Source organism: Geotrypetes seraphini, chromosome 2, assembly GCF_902459505.1.
Source record: "Geotrypetes seraphini chromosome 2, aGeoSer1.1, whole genome shotgun sequence".
Lineage (NCBI taxonomy): Eukaryota > Metazoa > Chordata > Amphibia > Gymnophiona > Dermophiidae > Geotrypetes > Geotrypetes seraphini.
Genome location: NC_047085.1, coordinates 501,664,694 through 501,680,885, shown reverse-complemented (window position 1 = coordinate 501,680,885; position 16,192 = coordinate 501,664,694). Strand labels below are relative to the sequence as shown.

The 16,192-nt window shown below is 46.3% G+C and overlaps 1 protein-coding gene across 2 annotated transcripts in view; it reads right to left on the bottom strand.

The window, feature by feature from the left end:
* Positions 1-6,846, bottom strand: part of LOC117354483 (zinc finger protein 879-like) — a 33,779-nt gene extending 26,933 nt beyond the window's left edge. For both annotated transcript variants that reach the window (XM_033932115.1, XM_033932116.1), the window contains exons 1-2: positions 6,566-6,846; positions 1,277-1,403 (exon numbers count right to left, since the gene is read on the bottom strand). In XM_033932115.1, the coding sequence (XP_033788006.1) occupies positions 1,277-1,403; positions 6,566-6,589 (151 nt within the window). In that variant the 5' untranslated portion in view covers positions 6,590-6,846. The remainder of the gene's footprint in view (positions 1-1,276; positions 1,404-6,565) is intronic.
* Positions 6,847-16,192: the final 9,346 nt, after the last annotated feature.

The window sequence follows — 16,192 nt, the reverse complement described above, 5'->3', positions numbered from 1 at the left end:
TTAAGTTTTCTCTATAAATTTTCTCTTTAATGTGAGGGGTTGCACCCCCCACACTCCCCCCAACGGCAGCGCGAACAGTCAGAAGTGACTGTGACTTTTAAAGAGCTCCGATGTGGGGTGTGAGTGAAGAACCCCCTCAGTTTCCTTCATACTCTTCGCACTGCCGTTGCGGGGGGGGGGGGGGGCTTGGGGAGGTTGGAACCCTCCATTATAGAGCAAACTTAACTTTTTCCGATTTTTTAGGAAAAAGTTAAGTTTTCTCTATAAATTTTCTCTTTAATGTGAGGGGTTGCACCCCCCACACTCCCCCCAACGGCAGCGCGAACAGTCAGAAGTGACTGTGACTTTTAAAGAGCTCCGATGTGGGGTGTGAGTGAAGAACCCCCTCAGTTTCCTTCATACTCTTCGCACTGCCGTTGCGGGGGGGGGGGGGGCTTGGGGGGGTTGGAACCCTCCATTATAGAGCAAACTTAACTTTTTCCGATTTTTTAGGAAAAAGTTAAGTTTTCTCTATAAATTTTCTCTTTAATGTGAGGGGTTGCACCCCCCACACTCCCCCCAACGGCAGCGCGAACAGTCAGAAGTGACTGTGACTTTTAAAGAGCTCCGATGTGGGGTGTGAGTGAAGAACCCCCTCAGTTTCCTTCATACTCTTCGCACTGCCGTTGCGGAGGGGGGGGGGCTTGGGGAGGTTGGAACCCTCCATTATAGAGCAAACTTAACTTTTTCCGATTTTTTAGGAAAAAGTTACGTTTTCTCTATAAATTTTCTCTTTAATGTGAGGGGTTGCACCCCCCACACTCCCCCCAACGGCAGCGCGAACAGTCAGAAGTGACTGTGACTTTTAAAGAGCTCCGATGTGGGGTGTGAGTGAGGAACCCCCCCAGTTTCCTTCATACTCTTCGCACTGCCGTTGCGGGGGGGGGGGGGGGGGCTTGGGGAGGTTGGAACCCTCCATTATAGAGCAAACTTAACTTTTTCCGATTTTTTAGGAAAAAGTTAAGTTTTCTCTATAAATTTTCTCTTTAATGTGAGGGGTTGCACCCCCCACACTCCCCCCAACGGCAGCGCGAACAGTCAGAAGTAAAGTGGGGGGTTCCCCCCCACACACACCCCGTCGGAGCTCTTTAAAAGTCACTTTTTAGGCAGCGCGCTGGTGTCTTGTGCCGAATTGTCATCGCTGCAATGTCGGGATGCTAAAGTCTCGCGCGCTTTTGTCCCGTCAGCACCCATTCCATAATGTACCTGCGACAGATGATAGAGAAGGTGCATTTACCTCGTGAGATGAGGATGTCATGAATCTCCTCGATGACCCTCTTGTACAGCTCTTTCTGCCATTCTCCCAGAATGTCCCACTCCATTTCCAGGAAATAAGCCGCGACATCCCTGAATGTGACCGATGTCTGGAAAGTAGACAAGGACACAGTCAGTCAGTTTCCTTATCGTGTTTTTGTAGCAGACTTTGTTATACGACTTCTGTCAGTAAGAGCAGATCTCTGGTGCATTATAGTATGAATAAACTTTACAGGAAAACAAGCAAGAGACTGATCCTTAATCTCACAGAAAATGCAAATCCAACGAAAACGAAAACTCTGTGGAAATGGTGCTTGCTGTTCAAGACGCAGGCTTTATTTAAAAATATACAAATTCCCAATCCACATAAAATATATCTAGGACCCAAACCGTTGGAAAATAGGGACCCAACACGGTCCGTGTTTCGACAATATTGTCTTCCTCAGGGGTCCTATAAATAACAGAAAAGGGTTGCGACATGGCAAATGAGGTTTAACATGAATACGTTGTGACCAACCCAGCACCAGTGCTGGCTTACTCCCAAGAAAAGGCAGCATTAGGAACTTACGGTCCCTTACCAAAAGAGCTGACCAGGTCAGTAGCCATAGTCAGGCGATAGCTGGCTACTCCCCAGGCAGTGAAGCTGAGCAAGTCAGGGACTGGTTACCTAGCCACACACAAAGAAGACCTCAGGAAAGGTTTATTTCTGAGCCAAGAAGGTTTACTGTTTTTAAAGAGAAGCCTGTTATTTTGAGACAATCCCTTTAAAAGCAATATGGAGGAAGCCAGGCTCCTCAGCTTAGACAATCAGTTCCCCTCCTCCGCTCCAGGTGCAGCAGGCGTGGCTCTTCCAAGCATAAAATGCAGGGCTTGGAACAGCTAGAGGAGGAGCCAGGGAAGAAGCAAGAGAAGCAGGTGAAACAGCCTCAGGAGCAGTGTTGGAGGCAGCAAGAGCTGGTGGAAAGGACCAAGGGAGCAAAGCAGTGTCTTGCTGAGCCATGGTTGGGCCAAGAGGTGGACATGCTTGAGGAGGGACTGACTTCACCCCAAACCTCCAGGGAACCACCAGATTGGGAAGCCATGGATACCACCTGTGGGCCAGAGGAGGTCAGTTACCTTCCTGAAGTTATGGAGGTGGGTCCCTGAAAGGTTAAACCTTTGAACTGTTTTGAATTGGGGGTTTTTTTTATCCTTTGCCTGTTTGGTGTAAGCTGGAGCTGGGAAGCCGAAGCTTCTATAGGTACAAGCAGGAAGCTGACTTGGGGGAGTTTTGTCTCTTTTCCTCAATCAGTGTTTTGGAGTTTTTTCTTTTCCTGCAATTCCTGCATTTCTTTTTGGCTGCTCAGTTTGGCAGTAATTGCAGCCAGGTGTGGACTATTGGGAGTGTGATCCTGGGGAGAAGGCAAGAGCCCTAGAAGTCAGACCAAGAGGATTGGCATTTATTTTGAGGGGGGGGTTTAATGCTATATTTGTGAATTTTTTCTCCTTTGTGCAAGCCAGACCACACTTACCACTTCAACCATGAGGAAAAGGTACAACCTTCCTTTCTTTGAAGTACTTACCAGCATAAAGCCATTACAGGACCTGATTAACCCTGTGAGACCACCTGCAGCACAAGCCATTGCAAACAGCTACAACTCAGTGGTGCAGTTTATGGTGTATCATCTTTCTGTCTGGCATTGCATGTTTCTCTGTAAAGTTTTCTTTCATTTTGAGTTTCATGAAAACTGTGGTGTGGATTGCCTTTGTGAATTACAATTGCCAGCCTGACTATTTTGTTTTAAGCACAGTGAAAGGGCTAAATAAAGACTACTTTTTCTTTTCACTACTTGTTTTGTATGGTATGCTATTACAGCCAGCATACCAGCTGGACCTGGGCAAGCTCCCAGGCCAGTGTTTACTCCTAAGGGTTACCCTAGTTCCAAGGGAACACGCCAGGGATCCGAATCTAGTCCCCACCAGCGCCCTCTGCTGTCCTGACTAGAGGCCTGGTGGGCGACAACGTGTAAGGTGATGCATGTCAGTAACAAAAATCTTATACACGAATACAGGATGTCCGGTGCAGTGTTTGGAGAGACCCCCCAGGAAAGAGACTTTGGAGTGCTGGTCGACAAGTCAATGAAGCTGTCTGCGCAATGTGCAGCAGTGGCGAAAAGGGCAAACAGAATGCTAGGAATGATTAAGAAGGGGATCACGAACAGATCGGAGAAGGTTATCATGCCGCTATACCGGGCCATGGTACGTCCCCACCTGGAATACTGCGTCCAGCACTGGTCGCCGTACATGAAGAAGAACATAGTACTGCTTGAAAGGATCCAGAGAAGAGCGACTAAAATGGTTAAGGGGCTGAAGGAGTTGCCATACAGTGAGAGATTAGAGAAACTGGGCCTCTTCTCCCTTGAAAAGAGGGATCATGATCTAGACATTCAAGATATTGAAGGGAATAGACTTGGTAGAGAAAGAGATTGTTCACCCTCTCGAAGGTGGAGAGAACGAGAGGGCACTCTCTAAAGTTGAAAGGGGATAGATTCCGTACAAACATAAGGAAGTTCTTCACCCAGAGAGTGGTGGAAAACTGGAACGCTCTTCCGGAGGCTGTTATAGGGAAAATCACCCTCCAGGAATTCAAGACAAAGTTAGACAAATTCCTGCTGAACCAGAACGTACACAGGTAAGGCTTGTCTCAGTTAGGGCACTGGTCTTTGACCTAAGGGCCACCGCGTGAGCGGACTGCTGGGCACGATGGACCACTGGTCTGACCCAGCAGCGGCAATTCTTATGTTCTTATGAGTGTAATTTTGCAATATGTAATGAACGCATTCCTATATTTGCGTGTCTAGTGATGTGCTAAATTAATGAAATTAATTGGCGTCCTTTATTTTCAATGCAATGTTTTTTTATTTTTATTTGTATACACTTTGGCACCTTGCACCAGTCACTTTATAAATTTGTAATTTCATTAATTTAGCACATCCACTACACACGCAAAGACAGGAATGCGTTCGTTACATATTGTAAGATTACACTCATTAAGCTGTTATTTATAGGACCCCTGAGGACGACAACACTGTCGAAACACGGACCGTGTTGGGTCCATATTTCCCAATGGTTTGGGTCCTAGATATTTCATCAATTTCTAGCACTTATTATAGAGAGAGTCTATTTCGAGAGCTTCTTTTTCTCAAGGTCAAGCTTTACATTTTGGTTGTGTTGAGAAAAGAATATGCCTAAAATGTAAAAAATCCTATATAATAGAAGCCTAACTCGCGCATGCGCACTCCTATCTGCGTGCTTCCATGATCAGTAGTTCCGTGGCCGCAGGAGTGCGCATGCGCGAATCCCCAGCACTTACCTACACTCGCCGGAAGGACTGGACCCCAGTGCTGGACATCCTGCTCTCCTGTCGGCTCTTCTCACGAGCCGCACCAGCGTCGGAGAAGGCTTCCGACGCTGGCGGGGATCGAGAGGAGCCGCGGCGACACCTCAAGGGGTAGGAAGGGAAGCGCAGAAAAAAAAGTCCAGCTGCTACTTTTTTCGCGGGCCCGAATCCAAACGCCGATTCAAGCAGCATGTGCAGCACTCTCCACACACTGCTTCAAGGCCTTCTACTGCCCTGATTTGCTCTGCCGCGTCTCTGATGATATCATCAGGGACATGCCAGAGTAAATCAGGGCAGTACAAGGCCCCGAAGCAGCATGTGGAGAGTGCTGCACACGCAAACTCTCGGCAGGAAGGGAGGAGGGGGAGGGCCACGCTACTTTAAACAACTGGGATCCGCTGAGGAGGTTTCGTGCAAGGTCGGAGTCGCTGCTTCCAGAAGGGAGCGCTGAGAACGCAGGAAACGGAAGCAGACGCCCCCCCCTCAGCGCAACAGCGGCACCGAGGGATAGGAGAACAGCTTCCCCCGGAGCTTTCAGTATGGCGTGTCTCGGGGGGGGGGGGAGTCATTTATATTTGTTAAGTAATATAAAACTGTCAGCTTGGGAGAACAAATCTTTTTTTTCTCTATAAATAGTCTATTTACTACCCCACAATTTCCTTTTCTTTGGAACTAAAGAATGGTATTTATTTTAAGCAAGATGAATTCTAATTTGAACAGGATAGAAGTTGTTTCTCTTGGTGTCTAAACCCTTCTTTCATGTAGATTTGTTAGAAAATGGGTCACATTTTACATAAGACCTACATATATTTGTGGTTGGGTGTGAAAAGATGTGTGAGTGTGGGGTGGGTAGATGTTGTGCGTATGTGGTGGAGGTGTGGTTGGCTGGGTAGGTTTGTGGAAGGGGTATGGGGATTGGTAAATATGTGTATGGGGAAGAATAATAATCCTCTATAATAAAACCCTAAGCGCACATGCGCACTTAGGGTTTTATGTTTCCTGCCTCCGTGAGGTGTGCTTCCGTGCAGAATTCGATTTTCAAACACAGAGGCAGGGAGAACATGGAGGCAGGAGACACGCTGGCGACTCCCCCCTCCCACCCTCATTCACCAACTGCTGCTGCTCCATCTCTGATCGCCGGCTGTAGCAAACCTCGCAGGCCGCTGTGCACCTCGATAGCATGTTCCTTCTGATGCACGGTATCATGTCACCATGCCTCAGAGCGGCCTGCGAGGTTCGTTACAGCCAGTAGGTTGTTTTAAAGAAGAGTAGCCGCATGCTGGACAGGGGGAGCAGGTAAGGAGTGCTGCTGGACAGGGGGGAGCAGGGAAGAGGAACAGGGGAGCAGGTAAGAAGTGCTGCTGGACAGGGGGAGGTAAAAGGAAGGGAGAAGGCCTACTGCTGGGCAGGTGGAACAGGCAAGGGGTGATGGTGGACAGCCAAGGAAAGAGAGAGACAGAAAGTGGCCAAGGACAGAAAGAAAGAAAGAAATACACACACATCTATTCTAGCACCCGTTAATGTAATGGGCTTAAATTCTAGTTGGATAATATATTGGGTCATGCTTTTTGGTTATGTCCCAGAATTCGGAAATTTTGGAATGCTGTTTTGAAATTGTATCATGTGCTGAAATGTCTCAGTTTTTTTCCTGTTGTGAACCACCTAGAACTATTGGTACGGCGGTATATAAGAAAATAAAAAATTATTATTATTACTGTATTGCAAACTAGAAAAAAGAAGGGAAGGCTGGAAGAGATGCACAGGGAAAGGTTTTCCTTTTACAAGAGTAGACAGAAGAATTTCTTACCTGATACAAGACAATAAATAGAAAATGACGCAAAGATGACGATGATGCCTTTTGATTAGACTACATCCTTTTTTTAAAAAAATTACCTGATCAGAACCCAGGGCAGACATTTCCCCCCCTGTTTCCCTCTGAATTCTTCAGCAGCTGGGATGGATTCAGGCTGGAGATTTCCCTCTTCCTGGAAAGATGAGCAAGGCAGGAGCAGACGGGGCTGATTCCTGAGTCTCAGATGTAATCCCTCTTCTCCTCCCCTGCAGATCTGGGACTATGGCTTGCAGGGATTTCCAGTTGCAGGACACAGAAAGTTTCTACTTCCTCTTCTGAATCTTTTCCTGTTTTGCAGCTCTGGGGAAGTAGAGAAAGCAGCTGAGCCTGCTCAAAGCTCTTCAACCTTCCCCCTTGCTGAGCTCATCCTGGAATATCCCACCCCCTTAAGGTGGAGCTGTAGAAAAAGCAAATACAGGTCTTTCTTGTGTGTTACCTGTACGGCTGTCTCTACAGAACTACCTTAAGGAGGCGGGATACTCCAGGATGACCTCACAGTAGGGGGTGGGGATGAAGAGCTCTGCACATGCTCAGTTGCTGTCTACTACTAATTTCTAAAGCAGTACCAGATGTACACAGCGCTGTACAGAGTCACAAAGATGACAGTCCCTGCTCAAAAGAGCTTACAATCTAAACAGACAAACAGGATGTCATAGATACAGTTAAGGGGAACGGTTAATCTGGTTGGGTTGCTGGGCAGTGGGGAGTAGAGTTATGGATTGAAAGCTATATAAAAAGGTGTGTTTTCACCAGTTGGGAATGGAACCCAGGTGGGATGGGGTCATACTGGACTAACGGGGAAAGTGTTTCTGATGTTACAGTGTGTGATCTGTCATCCAGTGATCACTGCATGGTACGGTTTAATATTAAGATGGGTATAGAGAGGGCTCATTCAAAAGCAAAGGTTCTAGACTTTAAAAAAACTAACTTTGTTTGGATGGGGGATTACGTCAAGGAATTATTGTCTGGATGGGAACGTTGCCCCAGGTGCATTAGATAGTGTGAGCCTGCCAGGACAGATAGGGAAAAATGCATGAGTATAGGTTATAAGTGGTACATAAATGCTAAAAATAAATAAATGTTTGTAAGGAGTGGAAATGCGGTGGACAAAACTGAAAGGAACAATCGTAAGGGTGACAAACCTTTTTGTGAGGCAAGTAAGTAAAAGTAAGAGGAAAAGAAGGTCGCTTTGGTTCTCAAAAGTAGTAGCTAAGAAGGTAAGGAATAAGAGGTTAGCTTTCATAAACTACAAAAGATTGCAGAAAGAGGAAGACAGGCAAAAATATCTGGAAAAGTTAAGAGAGACTTGTCATATAGTCAGGAAAGCAAAGATGCAAATGGAAGAAAAAATAGCTGACATTAAAAAGGGGAGACAAGACTTTTTTTATATATTAGTGATAGGAAGAAGGGCAAAAGTGGCATTGTGAGACTCAAAGGTGAATGGGGCAAATATATAGAAGCTGATAAAGAAAAGGCTGAATTGCTTAACAAATATTTATTTTCTGTGTTCACGGCGGGACCGCAAAAGACAAACGTGAATAGGGATGGAGGAGTAATAGACTCTGATCAATTTTCAGAGTGTTGTGTTCATGAGGAGCTAGCTAAAATAAAGGTAGGTAAAGTGATGGGGCCGGATTGTGTACATCCTAGGGTGCTGAAGGAACCTAGGGCAGTTCTGGTGGCTCCACTGACTGAACTTTTCAATGAGTCTCTATAGTGGTACCGGAGGGCTGGAGAAGGGCGGATGTGATCCCTCTCCATAAAAGTGGAAATAAAGAAGTACGGAATTACAGGCCTGTAAGTCTGATTTCTGTGGTAAGCAAATTAATGGAAACGCTTTTTTTTTTTCCAAATCAATTTATTTGAAAAATAACACACAGAACAATAGAAGCAGATACAGCATTTTCCATTACATTATACAACAATACCTAACAGATGCAATAGAAATTAGACTATTAGAGTCCAGGTTTGGGTTCTTATAACCCAGACTTAGCCAAACAACTACCCCAATGAAAGTTCCCTCCCCTCCCCCTGCCCCCTACCCACCTCAACCCCACCACCAGGCCTCAAACAACAGGCCACAAGGGTACCGCTGGCTTCTGCAATCTGTTCAGTATTTAACTCTTAATAGTAGGGGTAAAGTGTCTAAATAAGAAGACCAAACGGACAGAAAAATCTTACTTCGATGTCTGGAAAACTGGGCTGACAGATTCCCATACCATTAAAAGATGAAATTTATTGCGCCAGTACCAAATGGTGGGTGGGGAGTTCTGATGCCAGTGATTCAAAATACATTTCTTCCCCACTATGTAGCCTTTGCGAAGAAGCAAATTGTCCCCTGCGGAAAGCCCCCCCCCTAAATAGCCCTTTGCAAGAAAGAAAATCCCCTGAACATGATTCAGGAGGGAGTATCCCACCAGTGTCTGTAAGTATTGCCGGACCGCCAACCAGAAGGCAGCAATCTGTATACAAGACCATAAGCCATGCGCCAAAGAATTATCAACCCAGTGACATTTTAGACATTTAAGCTTAGTGGCACACCCAAAATGAAAGGCCTGCTTCTGGGAAATTTAACTTCTGTGGAGAACTCGAAATTGACATTCCTAGAGTTCAGCACTTTGCACCAACTGGGGAATTAGCTGTACCAAAGGAGACAAAGACACCAACCGAGGGCGTCTACCCAAGTCCATAAGGACAAGAGCTGCTGGTAGTCCCTCCGAGGTTGCCTATGGTGATATTGAGACACCGAAAGCCAGTCCCAGTGGGCATCAAGAAAGAAATTCTGCAGTGTATCAAGAAAGTCCTTGTTCAGGGATTCCCCAGGCAGGGAAGCTATATAATGAGAGAGCTGCCGATAGGCAAAATGATCAGTAGCACTCAAGGACCAGGACGCCTGGAGAGCCGGAAAGGGAGAAAGGCTCTCGGCCGTAAGAAAATGCCCCAAGCTACAAAGTCCCTTCCGAGCCCAACATTTAAAGACAACATTATCCTGACTGGGACTAAAATCCACATTACCCACTAGAGGTAAGAGAACCGTACTGAAAGGAGAGTGACCCCCAAAACGCAGAGAGACACCTCCAAGCGCGGCAAAGTGGCCAAACTAAACATTAGATAGAGTGTACATGCTACAGTGGGTGATTATTTGGCATCCAGTGATCACTGCATGGTATGGTTTAATATTAAGATGGATATATGAGAGGGCTGTATACAAGACCATAGACCCAACTGCTGCTTCCCATCCCAATGCAGAAGATGGGTCAAGCAAATAAGCCAGATTATAAAGGTGAACAGAAGGAAGACCCAAGCCACCCGTAGACCTCGAACCTTGTAGAAAGTTACCATTTATCTTACCCTTCTTGCCCCCCCCCCCCCCAACAGGAGAGAACTAGTCTATGAAGACTCACGAGGTCTTTTTTCAGGAGAAATAGTGGTAGCATTTGCATCAAATATAGGCACTTAGGAAAGACGATCATACAAAAAAGATGGACACGACCCATCAGTGAGATAGGAAGATTTAGCCAACGACGCAAGAGCAGTTTGGTCTCAGTCCATAAGTGATCTATATTCAAGCAATACAAAGCCTTAACAGCCACTAGTAACTGAATGCCAAGATAACGAAAAGAAAGATGTGCCCAACGCAAGGGGAATCCCGGTCCCAACTCTGCACACAGGGAGTCTGGAAATGCAAGGGCCTCCGACTTCTGATAATTAAGCTGAAAACCTGAAAAGTCCCCAAACTGCAGAAAACTCTCCAAGAGGATAGGCAAAGAGACTTTAGGTTCGGTCAAATAAACCAGGAGGTAATCCGCGAAGGCCGCCACTTTAAAACGATGAGCCCCCACAACCACCCCATGTATCTCCGGGTTAGCCTGAATGTTGTGAATGAGGGGGTCTAATGTCAGGATGAATAACAGGGGTGAGAGAGGACTCCCTTGATGAGTGCCTCTACAAATCAGGAAAGGGTCTGAGAGAACATCATTTGCCCACAACTGCACCAGAGGATCTATATATAGGGTACTAACTGCTCATATGAACCAAGGTCCCAAGCCATATGCTCATAAAACTGTGAACAGAAAACCCCAATCCACCTGATCAAAGGCCTCAGCGTCAAAGCTGATCACCAGAGAAGGGAGTTGATCCTGGGCCACCCTTTGCAAAGCCGCCAAAATTCGCCGCATGTTCTTTGCAACTGCTCGGCCTTTCACAAAGCCAACCTGACAGCGCCATCTCACCTGCTGATCCAAAATAAAACCCGGGAGTTTTGCGGCCAGGCGATTGGCCAGAACCTTTGCAAAAAGTTTTGCTTCAAAATTCAGCAATGAGATTGGCCTATTTGATTCAGGCTTATTTGGTTCCTTGCCCGGCTTCAACAGAACTATAATTTGTGCAATATTCAAATGCCTAGGGAGTGTCACAGAATCAACAGCTGCATTAAACACTGATGCCAGTAGTGGGGCTATCTCAACCCGCAAGATCTTATGAAACTCACTACGCATGCCATCAGGGCCAGGAGATTTTCCCAAGGCGCTAGCTTCCTTAGGTGCAAACGACGCCTCCAATTTCTCCCTGGTTGAAGCCGAAAGAGTCGGAAGATCCTGACCCGATAAGTACATCTCGCCGTCCAGCCAAGGGTCAGTAGGGGAAGAATATAATTTTGCAAAGAAGTCACAAAATACTGTATTGATGTCTGTATCGGAATTCACAGACCCAGACCCCCATCTGTCAGAGAGGCAATGCGGGCAGTGTTGCTGCCCCAATTTAGCCATGAGTTTACTGCTTTTATTAGCAAAACGATAAAGGTAGAACTATTTGAGTTTGAGGGGTGGTAGATTCAAGAGCAATGTTAGGAAATTCTACTTTACAGAGAGGGTGGTGAATGCCTGGAATGCACTCCGAGAGAGGTGGTGGAGAGGTGGAGAGTTGGAACCCAAGTACAGTACCGGGTAGAGCTTTGGATTCTTGCCCAGAAATAGCTAAGAAGAAAAAATTAAAAAAATTTAAATTGAATCAGGTTGGGCAGACTGGATGGACCATTCTGGTCTTTATCTGCCGTCATCTACTATGTTACTATGGACCATATACAATAAATTCAAAAAGCTTTTGCACTCAGGTTGACACTGGAAACTGAAAAATCTCACTTAGCTTAGTTTGAAGGAAAGCTCATCAGGGTCCCAACGCGGCCCCGTTTTGGTGTCTGCTTCAGGAGACCCCGCCAACTGAAAATTCAGTTCTGCTGAGGAGTAACACCATATTAAATTCAAAAATAGTGACCTGAAATGCAAAAACAAAAAGCATAAAAATATGCATCAAGACACGGGCAAAGAAGCTCTTAAAGCCACATATCCGTGCAGGTCAAAACCATATTTATAGCTGACATATTGGACGAAAGCACATAAAAGTACATACCGGTCAAAAATGTGAGAAAGTTCCGTGCAACGGAGAACACCGGCACCCACTCCAATTTGCCCGTATCTGATGCATATTTTTATGCTTTTTGTTTTTGCATTTCAGAATTGTACACAATATTCTAAATGAGGTCTCACCAAAATATTCTAAATGAGGTCCAGCACTGGTTGCCGTACATGAAGAAGTACATAGTACTACTCAAAAGGGTCCAGAGAAGAGCGACTAAAATGGTTAAGGGGCTGGAGGAATTGCCGTACAGTGAGAGATTAGAGAAACTGGGCCTTTTCTCCTTTGAAAAGAGGAGACTGAGAGGGGACATGATTGAAACATTCAGGATAATGAAGGGAATAGACTTAGTAGATAAAGACAGGTTGTTCACCCTCTCCAAGGTAGAGAGAACGAGAGGGAACTCTCTAAAGTTAAAAGGGGATAGATTCAGTACAAATGTAAGGAAGTTCTTCTTCACCCAGAGAGTGGTAGAAACCTGGAACGCTCTTCTGGAGGCTGTTATAGGGGAAAACACCCTCCAGGGATTCAAGACAAAGTTAGACAAGTTCCTGTGGAACCAGAACGTGCACAGGTAAGGCTAGACTCAATTAGTGCACTGGTCTTTGACCTAAGAGCCGCCATGGGAGCGGACTGCTGAGCACGATGGACCACTGGTCTGACCCAGCAGCGGCAATTCTTATGTTCTACAGATTAAATCCAGCCCTAGGCCGGGGCTCAGCAGCGCCCTCCGAGGTTACCAATGAAAGTACAACAGCGTGTGACCCAGGCTAGAGTCACCCTGCAGGTTTTCTTCAAATCTTAATCAATGATTCAAACACAGTGGATAGAATGACAAAAGTGAAAACTTTTACTTAAGAATGGCATACAGTTCAAAGTAATCAACCACTGTCCCAACTGGAAACAAAATAAAATCAGAGGAAAACTCTGACAGCCTTCAGGATTTATATTCCTAAAAAAAAAAACCAACAAATTCTCTCTGTGTCCAGCACTCTCACAGAGCAGCTTTATTTTACAACTTTCTTTTTTTCAAAAATCTGCTCCTCAGCAGCACTCGGGTAAGTTCATAGTTTTCAATGGTTCCCAGAGATAATCTTATTCACTCCAACTCTCCAGGCAAACACATACAAAAATAAAGCCTCCAGCCTGAAATTTGTAACAGGGCTGGGTAAAGAGGAGTCTATTAAGTTTGCCATCAAAAGCACACAAAATCGCTTTCAAACTCTTAGTTTATCAAAATAATTGTACAGTCCTGAAAAGTCTTTGCCAGTGACTAGGAGCAGAAAAAGGAACCTAGCCACAACAATAAGAAAAAAACAAAACCCAACTCGCAATGATTCAGCACAGGCAGAGAAGCAGGAGTTGCCAATCCTCATGGCTTTCCTTGCAGCATAATCACATACACACTGGCTCCTGCTGTAAAAGGTGGTGTGGACCTCAGCTTTTTCCACACCCGGGTCTAAAGCATTGCCCTAGCTTGCCAGCTATGCCTTACTTGGGAAAAGCCTCTTATCTTCCTCTCACCTCCTTTACCAAGAGCAAACTACTAACTTTTAAAGGAAAGAGGCCATGCCCTGCTCTACCTGCACCTGATCTCCACTGGGCTCCTCTCTGGCTCCCCCCAGTGGGCATTAATGAAAACACCGAGACCAAGGCAAGCTCAGAGCCTGACCGGTTACAAGGGGCATCAATACCTGCTTTTTCCTACTGGCCATACCTCCAGCTATGCAACCTAGCAACCTAGCTTTCGCCGTCACCTTTTCAACCTGTTTGGCCACCTTAAGATCATCACATGCAATCACACCCAAGTCCCGCTCTTCTGTCGTGCACATAAGTTCAATACCTGCTTTTTCCTACTGGCCATACCTCCAGCTATGCAACCTAGCAACCTAGCTTTCGCCGTTACCTTTTCAACCTGTTTGGCCACCTTAAGATCATCACATGCAATCACACCCAAGTCCCGCTCTTCTGTCGTGCACATAAGTTCAATACCTGCTTTTTCCTACTGGCCATACCTCCAGCTATGCAACCTAGCAACCTAGCTTTCGCCGTCACCTTTTCAACCTGTTTGGCCACCTTAAGATCATCACATGCAATCACACCCAAGTCCCGCTCTTCTGTCGTGCACATAAGTTCTTCACCCCCTAAACTGTACCGTTCCCTCTGATTTTTGCAGCCCAAATACATGACTTTGCATTTCTTAGCATTAAATGTTATCTGCCAAATTTCGGACTATTCTTCAAGCTTTGCCAGGTCTTTCTTCATGTTATTCGCACCATCCGGTGTGCCTATTGCAGATTTTGGTATCCTCCGCAAAGAGGCAAATCTTACACAACAACCCTTCATCAAAAAGAACAGGCCCAAGAATAGAACCTTGAAGCACAGAGGGTACAGAGCCTGGCAGGGAGAATTTGGTTCAGAATGGGTTTTTTTCTTGATTTCCTCCTCTAAATCTAGGGTGCGTCTTATGGTCAGGTGCGTCTTATGCCCCCCCCCCAGTGCCTCCTTCCTGTGTCCATGGTGCCCCAGTGCCTCCTTCCCGTGTCCTTAGTGTCTCCTTCTTATGTCCCTCCACTGCCTTCCAGATTTTGTCCACCCCCAAAGCCAGCCAGCGATTGGCCCAGAATGTCCTCTCCGACTTCAGAATTGACGTCGGAAAGACTTCCTGTCGGCTTTAGCAACTGAGAGCAGGGGAAAAGGAGAGGCTTTTTTTTTTTGCACCTGTCCTTTAATCTTGCCGGCCCTGCGCGGACTGGCAGAAATTTCCTTTGGACCAGCGGTTGAAGAACATTTAAGGTGAGGTGGAGGGAGGGAGATGGCGGAACGCTGCGATCGGGCGGGTGGGGACCACGCGATCCTTGATTGCCTCACTGCGGAGACAAGTCCATTCACCGCTCCACGGGGCGGTGAATGGCCTTGTCCCTGTCCCTGCAGAGGCCACTATTTTTTCTTCCCCGTTTCGGCGGATTACCCGCGGCTACTCACGGGTAACAACCACCGTGTCATTCTCTAATTAGAAGCCACAGGACAGCCCTCACAGAAATTTGCTGACCCTTAGAAATGAAAAGGAATGTGAGGCTCAGAACTTCTCGCTTACTTTGCACAGGTTGGAGCAGTGGTAGGCATGTTGGGGCAATTGGACAGGCATGTGCCATGTTGTTACCATAAGTATGATATTGTATGTTCTCATAAAGCGTACATATTTGTATGGCGATTGTTCTATGAGTCTTTTGTGACCAGGTGTTCTACCATTCATGTCTACCTCAGCAAAGGTGTATGCATTTATATTTGAATCTTGACTACAAAAAACAGAACAAAATAAATAGCAGATATCTACCTCTAAACTGGGTGTCATGTGTGATCCCTTGATGGCATGTCACTGACCTGCACCTAACAAAAGGGCAGGCAAGCAGCCTTCTGAAAGTGGGAACGTGGCCATCTTGTAAGTGAGATCTGGATGAGACCAGGACCATGTCACATGCAGGACCTGAGACAGAGGTTGTGTTAGTCACAGTTCAAGAAAAAGGGGAGAGACGTAGACTTGTGAGTTCCATGATTTGCAATGGATGTTACACCTGACTGTCTGATTAGCTCCCCCTCTTTCTAGAGGCCTCTGCTAACCCTAGACTGATGGGACATATTAGGATTGAGGACTCATGTACAGGAGAGCTGGTGACTGCTGTGCAATGCTGCCGATCATATGCAATCAGTTAGATGCCATAAGAGCTTCACATGTGCAAGGTGAGGCACTAGGAAGCAGACCAGTGTCAACTGAGAGGGTATTCCCCCCCCCTCCCCATGGAACAAAATAGCTGTAACAGCCGAGCCACCAAGGCCACACATACACATGTGGCCGGATCAAGGGTATGTATGGAAAGAATCCCAGGGGAGGGGGGGGGTAAGGTGAGGCAATCATTGGAGGAAGGAGGTGGCATTGTGGGATAAGGAGCCCCCCCCTAGGCAGGGATGGAGGACGGGGAGAGTGAAGAGGTGTGTACCCCAGGAATGATGTGCAGGTGGTCCTCTGTAGCAAGTGTCTGTAGTATCTGCAATGCAATAGCCAGGTCCTGAAAAAGAGAAAGGAGGTTTTCAGTTACGGGGACATCTTACAGCTGCATTTCCAATATTACAGGGTGTGTGTGTGTGTGTGTGAGAGAGGGATCTACACTGTACAAGAGCCCCATAACAACTGTGGTTCACAGCTATTGGGCAAGTATCCCTGTATGCTATTATCACAGAAGTGGTAGGTATCGGGC